The 22,896-nt window shown below is 46.3% G+C and overlaps 1 protein-coding gene across 3 annotated transcripts in view; it reads right to left on the bottom strand.

Annotated features, from left to right (window-relative positions):
- Positions 1–22,896, bottom strand: part of LOC125454992 (dedicator of cytokinesis protein 2-like) — a 1,138,509-nt gene that overhangs the window by 862,173 nt on the left and 253,440 nt on the right. For all 3 annotated transcript variants that reach the window (XM_059650434.1, XM_059650430.1, XM_059650433.1), the window contains exons 14-15: positions 11,088–11,212; positions 600–698 (exon numbers count right to left, since the gene is read on the bottom strand). In XM_059650434.1, coding sequence (XP_059506417.1) covers positions 600–698; positions 11,088–11,212 — 224 coding nt within the window. The remainder of the gene's footprint in view (positions 1–599; positions 699–11,087; positions 11,213–22,896) is intronic.

The raw sequence follows: 22,896 nt of genomic DNA, 5'->3' as shown, positions 1-22,896 counted from the left end.
TATATTGCACTCTGTGATAACAAAATGTGAGGCTGGATGAACACAGCAGACCAAGCAGCATCTCAGGAGCACAAAAGCTGACATTTCGGGCGTAGACCCTTCATCAGAGAGGGCGGTCATGGTTGGGGCCAAATTGGGAAGGCTTGAATGTAGACAGTAGTCCATTGGGGATGATCCGGTTCCGTAGGCAGGTGCTGAGGAAGGTGATGTGGCTGTGGTACCTGGTTTGCTTCAGGACATGTTCGAGCAGTTTCAAGGCCGAAGAGATTACATGAGAGTTGCAATGGGAGAGAGATTCCCTGAGATTGGTCTGGAGGGAGGAGGGTAACTTCTTCAGGTTAGGCATCCCTGGAAGAGGCTTCACAGTAAGGTTAAAATTGTGATCAGAGATAATGGGAACTGCAGATGCTGGAGAATCCAAGATAACAAACTGATGAAGGGTCTAGGCCCGAAACGTCAGCTTTTGTGCTCCTGAGATGCTGCTTGGCCTGCTGTATTCATCCAGCCTCACACTTTGTTACATTGCACTCTGTGTTCAGTTTCCTTACTGTGGTTTAGATTTCCAGTCGGAATGGAATTAACATGAAGTTTGCACTGACCTTGACAGTCTCCATCCAGCGTTGTTGCTTGAGCTGGTAGTAAACGACGGATTGGTAATAAGTGACAGGTTTATCTCCGGCCCCTTGGCATATGGCATTCTGGGCATTGGAGAGAAAGAGAATTTTTATTTTAAATTCAAGCAGCAATTTCCACAAAGCCACGTTTTTCACAAATGATTAATACTGCTCGCTACATCGTTTTGAGATAAAAGTTCCATCTATTGCCAGTCCATGCTACAAGTACTTCATTAATAATGTGTCTAGAGTGGATGGTAAAATTGATTACTTTTTGAGAAGGCACAGTGTGACATTCATGTAAGGCTGCAATAATGACATTACTTATATAGAGACGACAGGTTGTATTTTAATAATGACAAACTGCTTGGAGAGATAACATCCCCTCTGACATTATAACAGGCAATACTTCTTTCATTCTCGCCACGTGTGAGGTGGAGCCTTGACAACATGGGAAAGAAAAAAAACAACTTCTTTGTGACAAAGCAACTGCGCTTTGGTCTATATTGGGTTCAGATGTGAAACTGAGGCAGAATGTAATGGGTTTACGTATTACTACCAAAGCTTGATCACAAAATCTGAAGCTGAACTGGAGTAACTGGGAAACAGAGGGAAAAAGCTCCAGTGGTCAGGGTCATGCCTGGCACATAGAAACAGGGTTGTGGTTGTGGGAGGTCAGTCATCTCCGACCCAGGACATCTCTGCAGGAGTTCCTCAGGGTAGCATCCTAGGCCCAACCAACTTCAGCTGCTTCATCAACAGCCCTTCCCTCTATTACAAGGTCAGAAGTGGGCTGTTCATCAATGTTTGTGCCATATTCAGCACCATTCGCGACCCCTCAAATACTGAAACAACCCATGTATAAATGGTCACTGGGCTTAATGCTGGTTTGTGCTGGCAAAGTGGGAAGTAACATTCATAGGATACATTTACACCACACAAATGCCAGGCAATCAACATCATCTACAAGAGAAACCATCACCCCTGAACATTCAATTGCATTATCAGTGATGAGCATCCACTATCAACATCCTGCAGGATACCATTGACCAGAAACTCAACTGGATTAGCTACAAAAATACAATAGCTAAACAGCAGTTTAGAAGCTAGGGATACTGCAGCGAGTAACTCAACTCCTAACTCCCCAAAGCCTGTCCACCTTCTACAAGACACAAATGAGGAGTGTGATGGAATACTCCCCACTTGCCTGGATAAGTGCAGCCCCAACAACACTTAAGAATCATGACAGCACGTAGAGCAAGGGAGCCAACTTCATTGTCACACAGCTACAAATATCTATACTTGATGGAGTTTAGACAGATGAGGGGGGTATCTAATTGAGACATACAGAATACTGAATGGCGTGGACAGAGTGACGTTGGGAAGATGCTTCCGTTGGTTGAGAGACTAGGACCCGAGGGCACAGCCTTAGAGTAAAGGGAAGACCTTTTAGAACGGAGATAAGGAGAGACGTCTTCAGCCAGAGTGGTGAATCTATGGAATTCACTGCCACAGAAGGCTGTGGAGGCCAGGTCATTGTGCACATTTAAGACGGAGATAGATAGAATCTTGACTGTCAAGGGGATCAAAAGTTACAGGAAGAAAGTGGGAGAATGGGGTTGAGAAACTTATCAGCCATGGTTAAATGGCTGGGGAAACTCGATGGCTGAATGGCCTAATTTCTGGTCCTATGTCTTACGGCCTTCCCCCCACCACCAATGCTCATTAGCAGCAGGGTGCACCATACAATGTGCATTGCATAAAATCACCAATTCTCCTTAGGAAGCTCCTTCCAAACCACAACCACAACCATCTAGAAGGATGAGGGCAGTGGATACATGTGAACACCATCAACTGCAGGGTCCCTTTCTCAAGCCACACCTCGTCCTGACTTAGAAACATATTGCCGTACCTTCAATGTCACTGGATCAAAGTGTTGGAATTACTCCTAACAGCAGTGTTGGTGTACTTCCATGAAATGGACTTTCTTGTTTCAAAAAGGTAGCCCATCTCCATCTTCTCCAGAGCAATTAGGAATGAGTAATGAATTCTGGCGCAGCCAACGACAGCCACATGCCATGAACAAGTAAAAAAATGCACTGGACCAAGAATCTCAATGCAGTGTGAAGGGGCAGGCTGCATTGTTGGAGGTATCTTTTTTGGGATGGGATTTTAAACTAAAATCCCATTTGTCTTCTCATGGGGAATATGCCCCAAGCACTACTTTAAACCGTGGCCTCGAGGTTCTCAAAAGAACATGAAGCGAGAGCAAGAATCGGCTATTCAGCCCCTCAAGCCTGCTGTACCATACAATAAGACTTAATAATGGCATTAGAACCATTTTCGCGTCTGTCCTGCATTCTGCTGAGCAGAGGAGGTCAAAGGTCTGTACTGAGTAAAAAGAAATCCCAGCCGGTCATAACTCCAGTCAAGAGCAGAGCAGAACTACAACAAGAACCAGGCCACTTTCAAAGCAGAGATAATGGGAACTGCAGATGCTGGAGAATTCGAGATAACAAGGTGTGGAGCTGGATGAACACAGCAGGCCAAGCAGCATCTTAGGAGCAGGAAAGCTGACGTCAAGGCCCGAAACATCAGCCTTCTTGCTCCTTAGATGCTGTTTGGCCTGCTGTGTTCATCCTGTTTCCGAAACATCATGAAATAGAGCACGGATAGCCTCAAACTGTGCTACCGCGTCAAATCTCAGAGAGCCCTGCGGTGTTCAGTTGAGTAGGTATCTAGGTCTGCAGTGGCTGCTGCAATCTGTTAGAACCTGCTCAAGGCCCAATGTGATGAAATTATTAAATTGCAATTCCACTAACATCGACTGCACCTCCCCGTTCACCAGCACTTCCACACTCTCTGTTTTCCGTCTCAACAGCCAAGATATCATCCACTTTCTGTGAGCAATTATTTGCTCCTTTCTCACTGCCTTGCAGATCCAGAAGCAAATGCCAAAATTTTATCAAGTGAATCATTACATTGTCTGTCCTTTGCCTTCCTTCGCAGGTCAGTGAACAAGGGGGCTGGCTCTTAAACCACCTAGTCCTGTGGATGGGCTGGTTGCAACAAAAACACAGGCTTAGCATGTGGTCCCAAGCAGGAAAATTATGACCAACCAGGAAAATCCTGGCAGATGGTGCTAGATTCAATTCATGTCAGAGAAGCAGACTAGCCTGTCACTATCTCAGTGCTGATTGTGGGACTCTGCATTGTGTAAAGTGACTGCTGTGTTTCCTACAACTGAGGGTCTCTCTTCCTTTTAAGTATGCTGCACAAAACGAATGCCATACCTCAAATTACCCACCAACATGGGCTTTTCTCAAAGAAATCTATCCAATTTGCATCTAAATGAATCTATGATCACAGAAAAAATCGTCGCCCTGGGAAAACTGCTCCAAAGGCTGCTTTTCTCATTGAAATACTGCTCATAGATTACTTTCAGAATTTATGCCTCATTCAAGTCCCGGGCACGTCCTCTTGTTGTATTGTACTGAACAAAGTGAAATAGCTTCTTACAGCTGCTCCCCTTAGAACCTTTTAATCTATCTTTGTCATTGAATACCTCTGTGATTTACATATTCACTCTTTGTAATCCAATCCCTTCATCATTGGAGATAATGGGAACTGCAGATGCTGGAGATTCCAAGATAATGAAATGTGAGGCTGGATGAACACAGCAGGCCAAGCAGCATCTCAGGAGCACAAAAGCTGACGTTTCGGGCCTAGACCCTTCATCAGAGAGATGATGAAGGGTCTAGGCCCGAAACGTCAGCTTTTGTGCTCCTGAGATGCTGCTTGGCCTGCTGTGTTCATCCAGCCTCACATTTCATTACCTTCATCATTGGAGTTGCTCTCACCCAAATTTGGAACATAGGACATAGCACAGTACAGGACCTTCCACCCACAATGTTGTGCTGACCTAATATCCTACAAAGATCAACCTACCCTGCATACCCTACATTTGTTCAGTGTAAAACCTTTCTTACTGTGGTGACCAGAACTGTAGAGGATATTCCAAGAGTCACTGATTTATACAGTAGCGGAATAAACTCACTGTTTCAAGCTCACCAATGCCTCTACTTCCTCAGGAGGCTAAGAAAATTTGGCATGTTCACAAGGACTCTTACCAATTTTTATAGATGCTCCATAGAAAGTATCCTATCTGGATGTATCACAGGGTGGTATGGCAACTGCTCTGCCTAGGACTGCAAGAAACTACAGAGAGTTGTGAACACAGATCAGTCCATCACAAAAACCAGCCTTCCATCCATTTTTCTGAAGAAGGGTCTTGACCCGACATGTCAAACTTTCCTTGCTCTTCTGACGCTGCTTGGCCTGTTACGTTCAGCCAGCTTCACACCGTGTTATCTCTCCCATCCATTGACTCCATCTACTCTTCCCACTGCCACAGGAAAGCAGCCAACATAATCAAAGACCCTATCCTCCCCCACTTGCATCTACTTCTGTTCTCTTTCACAGGGCTGAAGGCATAAAGGTTTGAAAACATGTACCAACAGACTCAAGAACAGCTTCTTCATTGCTGTTATGAGACTTTTGACCGGGCCCCTCAAATGTTAATTCTCATCTTTTTCTCTGCACCTTCTGAGTGGCACAGTGGCTCAGTGGTTAGCACTACTGCCTCAACACACCAGGGACCCTGGGTTCAATGCCAGCCTCAGGCAACTGTCTGTGTGGAGTTCGCACATTGCCTATGCGGGCTTCCTCTGGGTGGTCTGCTTTCCTCCCCAGTCTGTAGATGTGCAGTTTAGTTGGACAGACTGATGCAGGTGGATCAAAAATCGGCAGCCCAGAGCAGGCTAATGATGCACCAGTGGCAAGATAGGGCCAGTGAGGCACCACAGAATGGGATTCTTGGGGAGACATGGCAATGGCTGGAAAGCCTGGAATAGAAAGGAAAGTTGGACTCTCTGAAGTTATTTTCTTCTCAACTTATTCTAAGTTAATGTGAATGGCACTATGTATGTAAGGCGAAGGTACACACTTTCCATTGTATTTTTACATCGGATACGTGTGAGAATAAATTATTCAATTAAAAATAATTGCCCATAGTGTCGGGGAATGTGCAGGTTAGCTGGGTTAGCCATGGAAAATGCAGGATTACAGGGATGTGGTGGGTCTGGATGGGAAGTGCTCGAGGGTTGGTATGGATTCAATGGGCCGAATAGCATGCTTCAACACTGTAGGAATTCCATGATTTTCTGTGTCTATAACACTATATTCTACATCCTGTTCTATTACCCTGACGTACTTATGTAATCCAATCCCTTCATCATTGGAGATAATGGGAACTGCAGATGCTGGAGATTCCAAGATAATGAAATGTGAGGCTGGATGAACACAGCAGGCCAAGCAGCATCTCAGGAGCACAAAAGCTGACGTTTCGGGCCTAGACCCTTCATCAGAGAGATGATGAAGGGTCTAGGCCCGAAACGTCAGCTTTTGTGCTCCTGAGATGCTGCTTGGCCTGCTGTGTTCATCCAGCCTCACATTTCATTACCTTCATCATTGGAGTTGCTCTCACCCAAATTTGGAACATAGGACATAGCACAGTACAGGACCTTCCACCCACAATGTTGTGCTGACCTAATATCCTACAAAGATCAACCTACCCTGCATACCCTACATTTGTTCAGTGTAAAACCTTTCTTACTGTGGTGACCAGAACTGTAGAGGATATTCCAAGAGTCACTGATTTATACAGTAGCGGAATAAACTCACTGTTTCAAGCTCACCAATGCCTCTACTTCCTCAGGAGGCTAAGAAAATTTGGCATGTTCACAAGGACTCTTACCAATTTTTATAGATGCTCCATAGAAAGTATCCTATCTGGATGTATCACAGGGTGGTATGGCAACTGCTCTGCCTAGGACTGCAAGAAACTACAGAGAGTTGTGAACACAGATCAGTCCATCACAAAAACCAGCCTTCCATCCAACGTACTTATGTCCCTCACCTTCCTGGACCTCTCAGTCTCCATCTCAGGCAACCAGCTTGTAACTGATGTCCATTTCAAGCCCACCGACTCCCACAGCTACCTAGAATACACCTCCTCCCACCCACCCTCCTGCAAAAATTCCATCCCCTATTCCCAATTCCTCCGCCTCCGCCGCATCTGCTCCCACGATAAGACATTCCACTCCCGCACATCCCAGATGTCCAAGTTCTTTAAGGACCGCAACTTCCCCCCCACGGTGATTGAGAACGCCCTTGACCGCGTCTCCCGCATTTCCCGCGACACATCCCTCACACCCCGCCCCCGCCACAACCGCCCCAAGAGGATCCCCCTCGTTCTCACACACCACCCTACCAACCTCCGGATACAACGCATTATCCTCCGACACTTCCGCCATTTACAATCCGACCCCACCACCCAAGACATTTTTCCATCCCCACCCCTGTCTGCTTTCCGGAGAGACCACTCTCTCCGTGACTCCCTTGTTCGCTCCACACTGCCCTCCAACCCCACCACACCCGGCACCTTCCCCTGCAACCGCAGGAAATGCTACACTTGTCCCCACACCTCCTCCCTCACCCCCATCCCAGGCCCCAAGATGACATTCCACATTAAGCAGAGGTTCACCTGCACATCTGCCAATGTGGTATACTGCATCCACTGTACCCGGTGCGGCTTTCTCTACATTGGGGAAACCAAGCGGAGGCTTGGGGACCGCTTTGCAGAACACCTCCGCTCAGTTCGCAACAAACAACTGCACCTCCCAGTCGCAAACCATTTCCACTCCCCCTCCCATTCTCTTGATGACATGTCCATCATGGGCCTCCTGCACTGCCACAATGATGCCACCCGAAGGTTGCAGGAACAGCAACTCATATTCCGCCTGGGAACCCTGCAGCCATATGGTATCAATGTGGACTTCACCAGTTTCAAAATCTCCCCTTCCCCCACTGCATCCCTAAACCAGCCCAGTTCATCCCCTCCCCCCACTGCACCACACAACCAGCCCAGCTCTTCCCCCCCACCCACTGCATCCCAAAACCAGTCCAACCTGTCTCTGCCTCCCTAACCGGTTCTTCCTCTCACCCATCCCTTCCTCCCACCCCAAGCCGCACCCCCAGCTACCTACTAACCTCATCCCACCTCCTTGACCTGTCCGTCTTCCCTGGACTGACCTATCCCCTCCCTACCTCCCCACCCACACCTTCTCCACCTATCTTCTTTACTCTCCATCTTCGGTCCGCCTCCCCCTCTCTCCCTATTTATTCCAGTTCCCTCCCCCCATCCCCCTCTCTGATGAAGGGTCTAGGCCCGAAACGTCAGCTTTTGTGCTCCTGAGATGCTGCTTGGCCTGCTGTGTTCATCCAGCCTCACATTTTATTATCTTGGAATCTCCAGCATCTGCAGTTCCCATTATCTCTGTACTTATGTAAGGTATGATTTGCATGGTTAGCACACAAAACCATACTTTTCCACTGTATCTCGGTACACATGGCAATAAGAAATCAAATCAAATCAAATTCAGCAATAAAACTTTAACACGTCTCAAAACTTGACCAGCCGTTCTTGCTGCCGCTGAGTGACATTGCAGTCACTTTCATTTACTGTTGGCCACCAGCTGTCAACCAGGCTCCATCCCCTAGGCTTCCAGGCTTCACCAGTTTCAAAATCTCCCCTTCCCCTACTGCATCCCTAAACCAGCCCAGTTCGTCCCCTCCCCCCACTGCACCACACAACCAGCCCAGCTCTTCCCCCCCACCCACTGCATCCCAAAACCAGTCCAACCTGTCTCTGCCTCCCTAACCGGTTCTTCCTCTCACCCATCCCTTCCTCCCACCCCAAGCCGCACCCCCATCTACCTACTAACCTCATCCCACCTCCTTGACCTGTCCGTCTTCCCTGGACTGACCTATCCCCTCCCTACCTCCCCACCTATACTCTCTCCACCTATCTTCTTTACTCTCCATCTTCGGTCCGCCTCCCCCTCTCTCCCTATTTATTCCAGTTCCCTCTCCCCATCCCCCTCTCTGATGAAGGGTCTAGGCCCGAAACGTCAGCTTTTGTGCTCCTGAGATGCTGCTAGGCCTGCTGTGTTCATCCAGCCTCACATTTTATTATCTTGGAATTCTCCAGCATCTGCAGTTCCCATTATCCCTCTCCATCCCCTAGGCTTCCAGGCACAAAAGCTTGCAGTTCCCAATACAGCCTTTATCTCTACAGATTAGAATGATCCATTTGTTAAGAATTTACATCCTTTTGTACTGTTAGTTGATCTCTACTGGGACAATTGATCCTTTGTGGACTTTATTCCCAGAATTCATAAGGTTGGAGAGGAAAGAGTACAAGACTCTAACCAGATAGGACCAGGAATTTGGGACAGTTATAGGCCCTTCAGCTGATCTGTATCTTACCTCCTTATACTTGAATTGCTTTATAACTCTCGCCTGATAAAAATCTATGGCCACAAATTATCCTTTTTGAGACTGAATGTGAGGGCAGGCATGTAGTAGACACCAACATACTTGTCACCCCTACCACTGAGTAAACTCGATATACTTTGCACCAGTCATCTTGTGACTAGTGAACGTCAGCGAGCCAATTACAAGCCTTGACAGTGGCATCTCTTAACGAAAAAAGGAGTAGAAATACGCCATTTGGCCCTTCCAGTCTGCTCCATCATTCCTTATGATCATAGCTGATCATGCAACACACTGTCCTGTTCCTACTTTCTCCCCATGCCCTCTGATCCCTTTAGCCCCAGGAACTGTGTCTAACTCCTTCTTGAAAACATTCACTGTTTCAGCCTCAACCACTTTCTATAGCAAAGAATTCTACAAGCTCACCACTCTCTGGGTGAAGACATTTCTCCTCATCTTAGTCCTAAACAGCCTGCCCCTTCATCCATAGACTGCGATCCCTGATTTTGGACTCCGTCGTCATTGGGAATATCCTTCCTGTATTTATCCTGCCTAGTCCTGTTAGAATTTTATTGGATTCTAGGAGATCTGCCATCATCCTTTTGAATTTTGAATGAATATAATCCTAAACAATTCAATGTCTTCTCATATGTCAATCCTGCCACCTCAGGAGTCTGTCTAGTGAACTTGTGATGTCTTCCCTCCATAGCCACTACATTACTCCTCAGATAAGGCAGCTGAAACTGCAAACAACTCTCCAGGTGTAATCGTACCAAGTCCTCAGGCCCCTATGGGTTGCTAGTCAGTCACAGGCTGGCTGCATTTGGGTCCTAAAGACTACTCAAGACCCAAGGGATGAGCATGTTTCTTTCTTCTTGTCGGCAGGTGGAAGTTCAGGGGACGGTGGGTTCGAGGGTGTTTGGAGGAAAGGGCAAGGATGAGAGTTTCAGGGTTTGCCTGCTTCACTCCACCATGCCTCTGATTGTCCCAAGCTTGGAGAAACTGGAGGTCCTCCACTAAACTGGCAGGAAGGTCACCTGTCACTGTTAATCGATTGCGAATAGGCTGAGCCAGAACCCAACAGGCCTTCTTGTCTCAAACTTAATCAGTGTGGCTACAAGAAGGGGGCGTACGTTGCCAGGCCAACTTACCCAATCCTTTTCCCTTCTCAATGGTCATCACCTCTACTGATGTGAAAACTTCACCCAAATATATGTCTCATCTTTAATGTATATTATGCCACCAAAGTGGCTCAGTGGTTAGCACTGTGATAATGGGAACTGCAGATGCTGGAGAAACCAAAATAATAAAATGTGAGGCTGGATGAACACAGCAGACCCAGCAGCATCTCAGGAGCACTGAAGCAGACGTTTCGGTCCTAGACCCTTCATCAGAGAGCTCTCTGATGAAGGGTCTAGGCCCGAAACGTCAGCTTTTGTGCTCCTGAGATGCTGCTGGGTCTGCTGTGTTCATCCAGCCTCACATTTTATTATTTTGGTTAGCACTGCAGCCTCACAGCGTCAGGGGGTTTGATCCCACTCTCGGGCCACTGTCTGTGTGGAGTTTGTACATTCTCCCTGTGTTTGTGTGGGTTTCCTCTGGGTGCTCCAGTTTCCTCCCACAGTCCAAAGATGTGCGGGTGAGGCGGACTGGCCATGGGAAATTGCCTGTCTTGTGAAGGCTTGGTGGACTAGCCACAGGAAACGTGCGGTTTTAGGGATGGAGGGGTAGGGGGCTGGGTGGGATGCTCTTCAGAGGTTCAGTGCGGACCCTATCCTCAGAAAGGTCACTGGACCCGAAATGTTAACTCTGTTTTTTCCTCCACAGATGCTGCCAGACCTGCTGAGCTTTTCCAGCAACTTTGTTTTTGTTCCTGATTTACAGAATCCGCAGTTCTTTTGGTTTCGACATCCTTACCCCCTTCCAAGGTGGAGCATTTCTTTGGAGGAAATTCTTAAAGTTTCTAATGCTTTTAGTTGGGGACAATTTGAAGCTGGAAACCCCAAATACTATTTTGCTCTTTGCTGGGTTGAGCAGCAGTGGACAGTTTTGGGTTCCAGCACTCTGAAACTATCTTACCGGAATAACATCTCCTTTCTCATCACAGACACACATCGTGACCTCAACGTTCTTCTGGGTGGTCTTGTTCTGTTTATCAAATTCTCCTTGGACCAGAGTGACGTAAATATCATTGCGGACATCGCCTGGATTTCGGAAAAGAGAAAAGAATTTGTGATTTTTCTGTCAACCTAAGGGAGCAAGGCACAGTCAGACAGGCCACCGTTCAAAAAACAGAGTCATAGAGTAATACAGCATGGAAACAGGCCCTTCGTTCCAAACTGGTCCGTGCTGACCATGGTGCCCACTCAGCTTGTTCCACTTGCCCCCATTTGGTCCAAAACCCTCGAAACCCCATGTACTTATCCAAATCCTTTTTAAATGCTGCTATCGTACCTGCTTCACCCACTGTCTTTGGCAGCCCATTCCATTCTCTGTGTGAAGAAGTTGCCCCTCAAGTTCTTCTTAAACCTGACCCCTCTCACCTTAAACCTATGCCCTCCACCCCTAGCAAAAAACTATATACGTTCATCCTATCTCTGCCCCTCATGATTTTATACACCTCACTAAGATCACCCTCATTTTCCTACGTCCCATGGAATAAAGTCCTATCCTGGCCAACCTCTCCCTATAACTCAGGCCTACTAGTCCTGGAAACTTCCTCGTAAATCTTCTTTGCACACTTTCCAGTTCAGCACTGTCTTTCCTTTAGCAGGGTGACAAAAATTGTACACAATACTCCAAGTGCGGCCTCACCAGTGACTTATACAACTAAAACATGACATCCCAACTCCTATACTCAATGCCTCGATCGATGAAGGCCTGCATTCTAAATGCCTTCTTTACCACCCTGTCTACCTGTGATGCTGCTTTCGATGAACTACCTACTTGTGCTCCTTGGTCCCTCTGTTCTACAACACTCCTCAGGACCTACCAATTTATTGTATAAGCCTAACTTGGGTTGACTTTCCAAAGTGCAACACCTCACACTTTCCTGTATTGAATTGCATTTCCCAATCCTCAGCGCTCTTCCCCATTTGATCAAGATCCCTCTGCAATTTTTGAAAAACTTCCTCACTGTCAATTATACCTCCTAATTTTGAATCATCCACAAATTTACTAATCATGCCTTGTACATTCACAACCAGATCATTTCTGTAAATAACAAATAACAAACGTCCCAGCACCGACCCCTGTGGCACATCACTAGTCACAGGCCTCTTTTCAGAGAAGCAGCCTTCAACCATCACACTCTGATTCCTACCATCGAGCCAATTTTGAATCCAATCAGCTAGCTCTCGCTAAGGCATGCGGGACCTTGTAACGGGTTATATCAGGAGTCTTGATAAACTTCTGCAGTGCATCTTGTAGGTGGTATGCACTGCTGCTACTGAGCATCGGTGGAGGAGGCAGCATGCATTTGGCTGCTTTGTACGGGATATGGAGAGTACTTTGTCGATGGTGCGCAGATCCTGGGCAGTCAAGACGTGACTTAGTGTCTGCACAATTCCTAGTCTCTGACCTGCACTTACTGCCACAATGATTATAGGTCTAGTCCAATTCAGTTTCTGCTTAATGATAACACCCCCAACAAACACCAACACACACCACCGCACACCCCCCCCCCACCCCAGATACTGGTAGTGGGGAATACAGCAAAGGTAATACCATTGAATGTCAAGGGGCAATGGTTACTATTTGTGTCTCATACTGTTATGATTCCCTCTTTCTTCTACCTAAATCAAGACGATATCGTGCATGGGTAATTCTCTCTATTTAACGCCAGAGTTTTGTTTTCACAAGTGAGCACAAACATCTTGGCTGACCAAGCAGAAGACCAATGCTGAAAGGCTTTCATGCAACTTTCTGACGATTCATCAACACGGGTATAACCCATGGAAACCTAACCAGATAAATAGAAAGCGGGACATAACACCAGCGCTTTGTCGGAGGCTCACTGATGATGTTACCTAGAATGGTGACGAAACGTCTGAAAACGAACCTTCCAGCTCAGCGAGCAAACTCACATCCAGAACGGGTATTCCCATTACCTCCTTAGCAGGCTACTTTATATGGTACAATGGAGACTTAATTACTAACTTAATAAAGTCAATAAAATTTCACACACTTAAATCCATTTTTTGATAATAGGATAAGCTGTGTCCTCATTATATAGCCACACATTGAATCAAATCACCTTAATGAATATAATACCCAAGTTTAATTTTCAAGGCATCAACTGTGGCTTAGTGATACCTTTTGAGAAGGTTGCGTACATAAACCAAGTTGAGGGGCTCTCGTAGCACAGTGGTATTACCCCTACTTCCCAGGACAGGCTTAGGTTCAAATCTGACCTGCCCTGGGGTTGTGTAACAACATCTCTGAACAGATTAATTAGATAACCATAAGCTAAGTTGAGGGATTCTTGCAGCACAGTGATAACATCCCTGCCTCTGATCCAGTGAGGAACGACGGCTCGCTGGTTACCACTGCTGCCTCACAGCACCATGGAGCCCAGCTTGATTCTATCCTTGGCTGATTATCTGTGCAGATTTGCTCCGATTTCTTCCCACAGTCCACAGATGTGCAGGTCAGGTGGATTAGCCAGGGGAAATGCAAGATTTGGCAGGGTATGGGGGCGAGGAGTGGGGGAATGGGTATGGATAGGGTCCTTTTCAGAGGGTTGGTGCAGACTCAGTGGGCCGAATGGCCTTTATCTGCACACCGGGGATTCTATAAAGTTCAGATTCAAGTGCTTCAAGTCCAGCATGTGCCAGAGATAAAAACAATATCTCAGAATAGGTTAATTTGGAGGTTATATGAAAACCCTGGGGCAACACAGGGGCACTGCTACACTGTTGGAAATGGCATCTCTCACACAGTTGGGCACATACCCACCCTGAGTGAACTTAACAGGGCCTGGGACACTTTCTAGGGGGAGGACCTGGCAATGTCGCTTGACTAATATTTTGGAGACCCAATGCTAATGTCTTGGGAACATTAGTTCAAGTCCCAAACCGCAGATAAAAAAAATCCAGAGTAAACAGTTAGTCTCATAGTGACCATGTAACCACTGTCAGTTTTAAAAATCCATTTGCCTCACAAATGCCCTGGAGGGTGACAAATCTACCGTCTTTACCTAGTCTGGCCTACATGTAATTCCAGATCCATAGCAATGATGCATAACTGCTCTCTGGCTAATTATAGATGGGCAATAAATGCTGTCTTAGCCAGCAACGCTTGCATTCCATGAACAAAAATAAATTTGAAGAGGGAAAGGGATTCTACGTGTTGTCCTGGCCTATATTTATTCCTCCACCAAATTTCACTCGGCATATAAAAACAAAAATCTAAAGAACTGCAGGCATTGCAGAAAGAGTTGCAGCGTCTCTGCGCACAGGAACAGGCCCTTCAGAGAAAAAAACAAAATTAGCAGGTCTGGGAGCATCTGTGGAGATAAAACAGAATTAACATTTCAAACTGGATGCTGTTTGGCCTGCTGTGTTCATCCAGCTCTACACTTTGTTATCTCGGATTCTCCAGCATCTGCAGTTCCCATTATCTCTAACATTTCAGACAGTCTGGATGGTTACATGAATAGGAAGGGTTCACAGGAATATGGGATATGGGTCAATTGCTGGCAAATGGGACGAGATTAATTTAGGGTATCTGATCAGCCCGGACAAGTTGGACCGAAGGGTCTGTTTCCATGCTGTACATCTCTATGACTCTGTAGATGAGTGACTAAACCTGAAATGCTAACACTGCTTTCTATCCAGATGCTGGAAGTCTGAGAATAAACAGAAAGTGCTCGTGCAACTCAGCAGGTCTGGCAGCATCTGAGATGACAGAAACACAGTTAACGTTTTGAGTCCAATTATGACTTTTTTGGAATATAACAGCATATGACCTGGTTGCTGACTGGACAATGCTGAGTGTAAAATTGGCTCTAATGCTTCCTCCATTGCAGAAGTGCTTAATTGGTAATAAAGAATTGTGGGTGGTCTCAAATGTGAAAGAAGCTCCAGAAATGCAATTTTTTTCTTACTTTTAGCTTATGACAGCCATTTTGAGGAGAGCAATGTTTTATCAACAGCAGTTAGATGGTTGACCATTCTTTATTTTCCTGTTGACCAAGGGAAGAATGCTTGGCTGATCAAATGCAATGAAAACTTCATAGGTTTCGACCTAATGACACTGGATGAATGAGACATACACCCAAAGGAAGATTGGCCTTGCTTTTCTGACTCTATCTAACGCTGAGTAACTCACTGAGTGTATACCAGACATATTTTTGCAATCAAATCTTTGACCAGGAGCATGAACCTTTTTAAGCTGGAGATGAGAATATTACTAACCAGCTTAAAATGAGGAGGAAGCTGGGTTTAATATCGAGAATTTTTTTTAAGAAACTCAATTTTATTTATCTTTAGGCAGATTTAATTTCACAGTTGAGGAAATTTCAAAATTAAAGGAAAATTTCAAGCCCATTTTTTTAAAAGTGAGAGGCAATCAATAATGTGACAGGTAGACACTCTGTCAAAGCAATTACTCTGCTTTCCACTTCAGATATTAGCCCTTGGTCCTTTATCGTTGTGGGATTGTTAACGTCCCATAACTTTCTGATGATGATGTTGCAATATGCCCCAACACTGACCTCTCATCACAGCTCAACCAGCCATTTTTTTCATGTATTTCATTCATCTGAATTTACATTATTGGACGGCTATCGGTATTGTTTGTTGGGTTTTGTCAATATTGCTCTACGGGAACCTAACACAAGGTTTTATCCAAGCGTCTTGCTGTTTGGAGCAGGTCAGATTCTCAATTCAGATGTCACTTGTGATATATTCTTATGTTGTATCTTCACTTTCTGTTGGACCAGCCTCATGATTACAATCACAGCAGGTGGTGTCAAGGGACGAGTAGCAAATGGGAGCGTGAGAGGGTGTCAAACCTCAGAGCAGTTCTTCTATCTGGCAACCCTGGGGAAGTGGTGTTCCATGAGAGAGTGGAGCTCAGAACACTGCTGTGCGCTGTAATAGAATTGTTACCATGCAGGAAAAAGCCACTCAGCTCAGAGTGTCTGCATCCATGCTCTGTGCATTTTAACTGCCCAAATTAGGGGATGCAATGGCTTAGTGGTATTATTGCTGGACTGTTAATCCAGAGAACTGGGTAACATTCTGGGGATCCAGGTTCAAATCCTGCCATGGTAGATAGTAGAATTTGAATTCAATTAAAAAATAAATCTGGAATTAAGAATCTACCAATGACTGGGAATTCATTGTCAATTGTCAGGAAAAATCCATCTGGTTCACTAATGCCCTTTAGGGAAGGAAGCTGCCATCCTTACCTGGTCCGGCCTACACGTGACTCCAGATCCACAGCAATGTGGTCGACTCTGAACTGCCCTCTGGGCAATTAGGGATGGGCAATAAATGCTGCCTGGCCAGTGACATCCTCAACCAGTTAATGAATAAAAGAAAAAAAATCCCTCAACATTTTTTCATAATCAATTTTTTATTGCACATTTCCATTCCTTGCTTACCTGCTAAATACAGTGCCTCCGATTGAATTCTATTTGTCACAGTACTGGCCACCAAACAATAGGCAAGAGACAATAGACAATAGGTGCTGGACTAGGCCATTTGGCTCTTCAAGCCAGCACCACCATTCACTATGATCATGGCTGATCATCCACAATCAGTATCCTGTCCCTGCTTTATCCCCATAACCCTTGATTCCATTATCTTTAAGAGCTCTATCCATTTCTTTCTTGAAAGTATCCAGAGAGTTGGCCTCCACTGCCTTCTGGCATTCCATATATCCACCACTCTCTGGGTGAAGAAGTTTTTCCTCAACTCTGTTCTAAATGGTCTACCCCTTATTTTTAAACTGTGCCCTCTGGTTCTGGACTCACCCATCAGCGGAAACATGCTTCCTGCCTCCACAGTGTCCAATCACTTAAAAATCTCAATCAGTCACAATCAGATCCCCTCTCATTCTTCTAAACTCAAGTTTATACAAGCCCAGTCGCTCCAGTCTTTCAACATATGATAGTCCCGCCATTCCGGGAATTGACCTCGTGACCCTATGCTGCGCTCCCTCAATAGCTAGAATGTCCTTCCTCAAATTTGGAGACCAAAACTGCACACAATACTCTAGGTGCGGTGTCACCAGGGCCCTGGACAGCTGCAGAAGGACCTCTTTGCTCCTATACTCAATTCCTCTTCTTATGAAGGCCAGCATGCCATTAACTTTCTTCACTATCTGCTGTGCCTGCATGCTTGCTTTCATTGACTGATGTACATGAACACCCAGATCTCGTTATACTTCCCCTTTACCTAACTTGACTCCATTTAGATAGTAACGTGCCTTCTTGTTCTTGCCACCAAAGTGGATAACCTCACAGTTATCTACATTGAACTGTATCTGCCATGCATCCGTCCACTCACCTAGCCTGTCCAAGTCATCCTGTATTCTCATAACATCCTCCTCACATTTCGCACTGCTACCCAGCTTTGTGTCATCAGCAAAATTGCCAATATTACTTTTAATGCCTTCATCTATATCATTAATGTATATGACCTCTATGACCCTTATATTCACATCTATCTTATCAAGAAACCCAATTCACTGTCTAAGCAAAACCCCGTTGTAAACAGCCTGCCAAACACACAAAGCACACACTTAAGACGAGAAGAAATAGGAGCGAAGTTAGGCCATTCAGCCCATTTAGTCTGCTCCACAATTCGATCATGGCGGCATGTTTCTCAACCGAATTCTCTAGCCTTCTTCCCGTCACCCCTAATCCCTTTACTAACCAAGACACTGAATATAGGAGTTCTGAGGAAGGGTCACTGGGACTGAAACATTATCTCTGATTTCTCTCCAAAGATACTGCCAGACCGGCTGAGTCTTTCCAGCAATTTCTGTTTTTGCTTCTGATTTTCAGTGTCCGCAGCTCTTTCAGTTTTTTATTTAGACTACAAGAGTTGGGACGTCATGTTGCATTTGTCTAGACATGGGTGAGGCCATTTTTGGAGTACTGTTTACAGTTCTGGTTGCCAGGGTATAGGAAGGATATTATTAAATTGGAGAAGGTGCAGAAAAGATACACAGTACAAGGATGAGATTGGGAATAGAGGATTTGAGTTATCAGGGTAGGTTGGACAAGCTGGGACACATTTCACTGAAGCATAGAAAGTTGAGGGAAGACCTTACAGAGGTTTATAAAATCATGAGGGGCATAGATAACTTGAAAAGCAAGGGTCTGGAGTGGGGGAGTTCAAAACTAGAGGGCATAATTTTAAGGGGAGAGGAGAAAGTTTCAAAAAGGGCATAGGAGGCAACTTTTTTTTACACACAGACTGGTTTGTGTATGGAATGAACTACCAGAGGAAGTGGGGGATGCAGGTACAGTTACAATGTTTAAAAGACATTTGGATAAGTACATGAATAGGGAAGATTTGGAGGGCCATGGGCTAAATGCAAGCAAGTGGGTCTGGTTTAGTTTGGGAACCTGGTCGACATGTTCAAATTGTACCAAAAGGCCTGTTTCCACGCTGTATGGCTCTGTGACTCCAGCTGTTCAGAGTCTGCTGTTGTATCAGGCAGGAAGGGGTGCAGGTGGGACTCAAACCCAAGCCTCTCGAGTTCAGGGGTAGGGACACTGAGGTTAAGGGGAGACTTAATAGAGGCATTTAAACTGGTGAAGCACTTTGAATAGAGTAAGCAAAAAGAAACTGTTTCCAGAGCCAAAGGATTGCTGAGACACAACTTAAATTAATTGGCAAATGAACAAAAGGAGAATAATTTTATCCAACAATGAATTAAGATCTGAAATGGGTTCCTGAGAGGCAAGTGGAAACAGATTGAATAATCACTATCAAAAGGGATTCACAGAGCAATATAGAACACAGGATGTAGAACAGTACAGCACAGTAGAGGCCCTTTGGCCCACGATGTTGTGCTGACCTATTATCCTACTAAGATCAAACTACCCCGCATCACCCAACATTATACTATCATCCAATAGCACTGAAAAAGGCTATTTGGCCCATTGTGTGAACCCTTGGCAGCTATCCCAATTATTCTATCTCCCTGTTGTTTCTCCCTTCATAATGGTCTCTTAGCCATGGTATTGATCCAATTCCATCTGGATAGTTGTTGAACTTGCTACCATCAGCCTCTCTGGCAGTGCATTCCGGATCAAAATTTCAACCACTCAATGACGCCCTGAGGAATGAAATCTTTTCTCACCTTCTCACTGCCTCAGTCAACTATCGCTTTCAACCCGAGTGCTCAGGTTACTGACGCATCTGCCACTTGTAAGGCTTCTCCCCGTTTACTCCAGGAGAAAGGTTCACAATTTTGTACATGTCCGTCAAATCCCCTTTCAACATAGCCTACTCTGTGGAGAACAACCACAGCTTTTCCACTCACTATATTTTATAGATTGTTGAAAATGATCATTGGGAGGAGTGCAGAATTCTTTTTTTTAATTCATTCACAGGACGTAGGTATCATTGGCCAGGCCAGCATTTATGGCCCACCCCTAAGGCAGGCAAGTTGGCACAGTGGTTAGCTATCTCAGAGTGCCGGAGACCTGGATTCATCTCAGCTTTAGATAACTAAGTGCTTGGAGTTTACACATTCTCCCTGTGTCGTTACCTGTATGATAGAGGAGTGAATGGGGCAACAGAATCATAGAGTTGCAAAGCACGGAAGCAGATCCTTCAGTCCAAATTGTATGGGTTGACCAGAATCTTAAACTAATCGAGTCCCATCTGGCCCATATCCTTCCTAAACGATTCATGTACCCATCCAGATGCCTTTGAAATGTTGTAATCATACCAGCCTCCACCACTTCCTCTGGCAACTCATTCCATACATGTACCTTGTGAAAAAAAATCACCCCTTAGGTCCCGTTTAAATTCCTCCCCTCTCACCTTAAACCTACACACTCTAGTTTTAGAATCCGCTACCTTGGGAAAAAGACTTCGGCTATTTATCATGTCCATGCCCCTCGTGATTTTATAAACTTCTGTAAGGTCACTCCTCAGCCTCTGACATTCTAGGGAGAAAAGCGCCAAACTATTCAGTCTCTCCATATAACTCAAACCCTCCAGGACCAACAACATTCCTGTGCATCTGGGCTATACATCCTCACACCCCACTTCCTGTAAAGACTCCATCCCATTCTCTCAGTTCCCATCATGTCCGCCGCATATGTTCAGTTGAGGCCAACTTTGACAAGGGATCCTCTGAAATGTCCAACTTGTTTCTTAACTTAAGGATTCCCCAGCTCCATTGTCAACAGGGCCCTCAACCAGGTCCAACCCATCTCCCACACTTCCACCCTCACCCCTTCCCTTTCCTCCCGCAACAACAGTAGGGTCCCCCTTAACCTCACCTACCATCCCACCAGCATCCACATCCGCCACCTCCGGCAAGATGCCACCACCAGGCACACATTCCCCTCCCCTCCCTTGTCTGCAGGGACTGTTCCCTCCGGGACACCATGGACAACACTTCCTTCATCCCCAACACCTCCCCACAGCCCTATGGCCCCTTCCCCTGTAACCACCGAAGGTGCAACACCTTCCCATTTACCTACTCCCTCCCCAGAGTCCAAGGACCCAAACATACCTTCCAGGTGAAGCAACACTTCACCTGCACTTCCCAGAATCAAGTCTATTGCATTTGCTGCTCACAATGTGGTCTCCTCTACATTGGGAAAATGAACAGCACATCCCAGACGTCCAAGTTCTTCAAGGACCGCAACTTTCCCCCTACAGTGGTCGAGAACGCCCTTGACCGCGTCTCCCGCATTTCCCGCAACACATCCCTCACACCCCGCCCCCGCCACAACCGCCCAAAGAGGATCCCCCTCATTCTCACACACCACCCCACCAACCTCCGGATACAACGCATCATCCTCCGACACTTCCACCATCTACAATCCGACCCCACCACCCAAGACATTTTTCCATCCCCACCCCTGTCTGCTTTCCGGAGAGACCACTCTCTCCGTGACTTCTTTGTTCGCTCCACACTGCCCTTCAACCCCACCACACCCGGCACCTTCCCCTGCAACCGCAGGAAATGCTACACTTGCCCACACACCTCCTCCCTCACCCCTATCCCAGGCCCCAAGATGACTTTCCATATTAAGCAGATGTTCACCTGCACATCTGCCAATGTGGTATACTGCATCCGTTGTACCCGGTGTAGCTTCCTCTACATTGGGGAAACCAAGCGGAGGCTTGGGGACCACTTTGCAGAACACCTCCGCTCGGTTCGCAATAAGCAACTGCACCTCCCAGTCATAAACCATGTCCACTCCCCCTCCCATTCTTTAGATGACATGTCCATAATGGGCCTCCTGCAGTGCCACAATGATGCCACCCGAAGGTTGCAGGAACAGCAACTCATATTCCGCTTGGGAACCCTGCAGCCCAATGGTATCAATGTGGACTTCACCAGCTTCAAAATCTCCCCTTCCCCCACCGCATCCCTAAACCAGCCCAGTTCGTCCCCTCCCCCCACTGCACCACACAACCAGCCCAGCTCTTCCCCTCCACCCACTACATCCCAAAACCAGTCCAACCTGTCTCTGCCTCCCTAACCTGTTCTTCCTCTCACCCATCCCTTCCTCCCACCCCAAGCCGCACCTCCATCTCCTACCTACTAACCTCATCCCACCTCCTTGACCTGTCCGTCTTCCCTGGACTGACCTATCCCCTCCCTACCTCCCCACCTATACTCTCCTCTCCACCTGTTTTCTTTTCTCTCCATCTTCGGTCCGCCTCCCCCTCTCTCCCTATTTATTCCAGTTCCCTCTCCCCATCCCCCTCTCTGATGAAGGGTCTAGGCCCGAAACGTCAGCTTTTGTGCTCCTGAGATGCTGCTGGGCCTGCTGTGTTCATCCAGCCTCACATTTCATTATCGTAGAATTGGCGGCCGCTTTGCAGAACATCTACCTTCTGCTCCCAAAAAATTCTCTGAACTACCTGTTGCCTGCCACTTCAGCGCATCACCCTGCTCCCTGGCCAACATCTCTCTCTCAGCCTTGCTGCAGTGTTCCAGTGAAGCCCAACGCAAGTTGGAGGAACAACATAATAAAATGTGAGGCTGGATGAACACAGCAGGCCAAGCAGCATCTCAGGAGCACAAAAGCTGACGTTTCGGGCCTAGACCCTTGTGCTCCTGAGATGCTGCTTGGCCTGCTGTGTTCATCCAGCCTCACATTTTATTATCTTGGAATCTCCAGCATCTGCAGTTCCCATTATCTCTTGGAGGAACAACACTTCATTTTCCACTTGGGGACCCTGCAGCCCTCTGGACTCAATATTGAGTTCAATAATTTGAGGGCTTAAACTCTCCCGTGTCCCTGCCCCCCACCCCAGGCCTTGTTACCACAGTCTGCCATTACACACCCCCTGTTGTTAGTCACTAACAGTCCCCATTAACAACTATTCACCCTCCCAGCCTGATCGTTAGCAACTCCTTTGTCTGTCCAACTGTTTTTCTCTCTTTCAGAGCTCTATCTTATTGTTTATTCCCTACCCCACCGACCTCCCTATTTTCTCCATATAAACTGGTGTTTTCCCAGCCACCATCAGTTCTGTAGAAGAGTCACTGGACCCGAAACGTTAACTCTGTTTTCTCCTTCACAGAAGTTGCCAGACCTGCTGAGCTTTTCCAGCAATTTTGTTTTTGTTCCTGATTTACAGCATCTGCAATTCTTTTGATTTTTATTCCTGTACATCTTTTCTAAACCATTTCAATTTTAACAACATCTTTGCTATGACAGGGAGACCAC

This window comes from Stegostoma tigrinum, chromosome 1, assembly GCF_030684315.1.
Source record: "Stegostoma tigrinum isolate sSteTig4 chromosome 1, sSteTig4.hap1, whole genome shotgun sequence".
Lineage (NCBI taxonomy): Eukaryota > Metazoa > Chordata > Chondrichthyes > Orectolobiformes > Stegostomatidae > Stegostoma > Stegostoma tigrinum.
The sequence above is the reverse complement of the archived record's forward strand: the minus strand, read 5'-3'. Positions and strand labels throughout refer to the sequence as shown.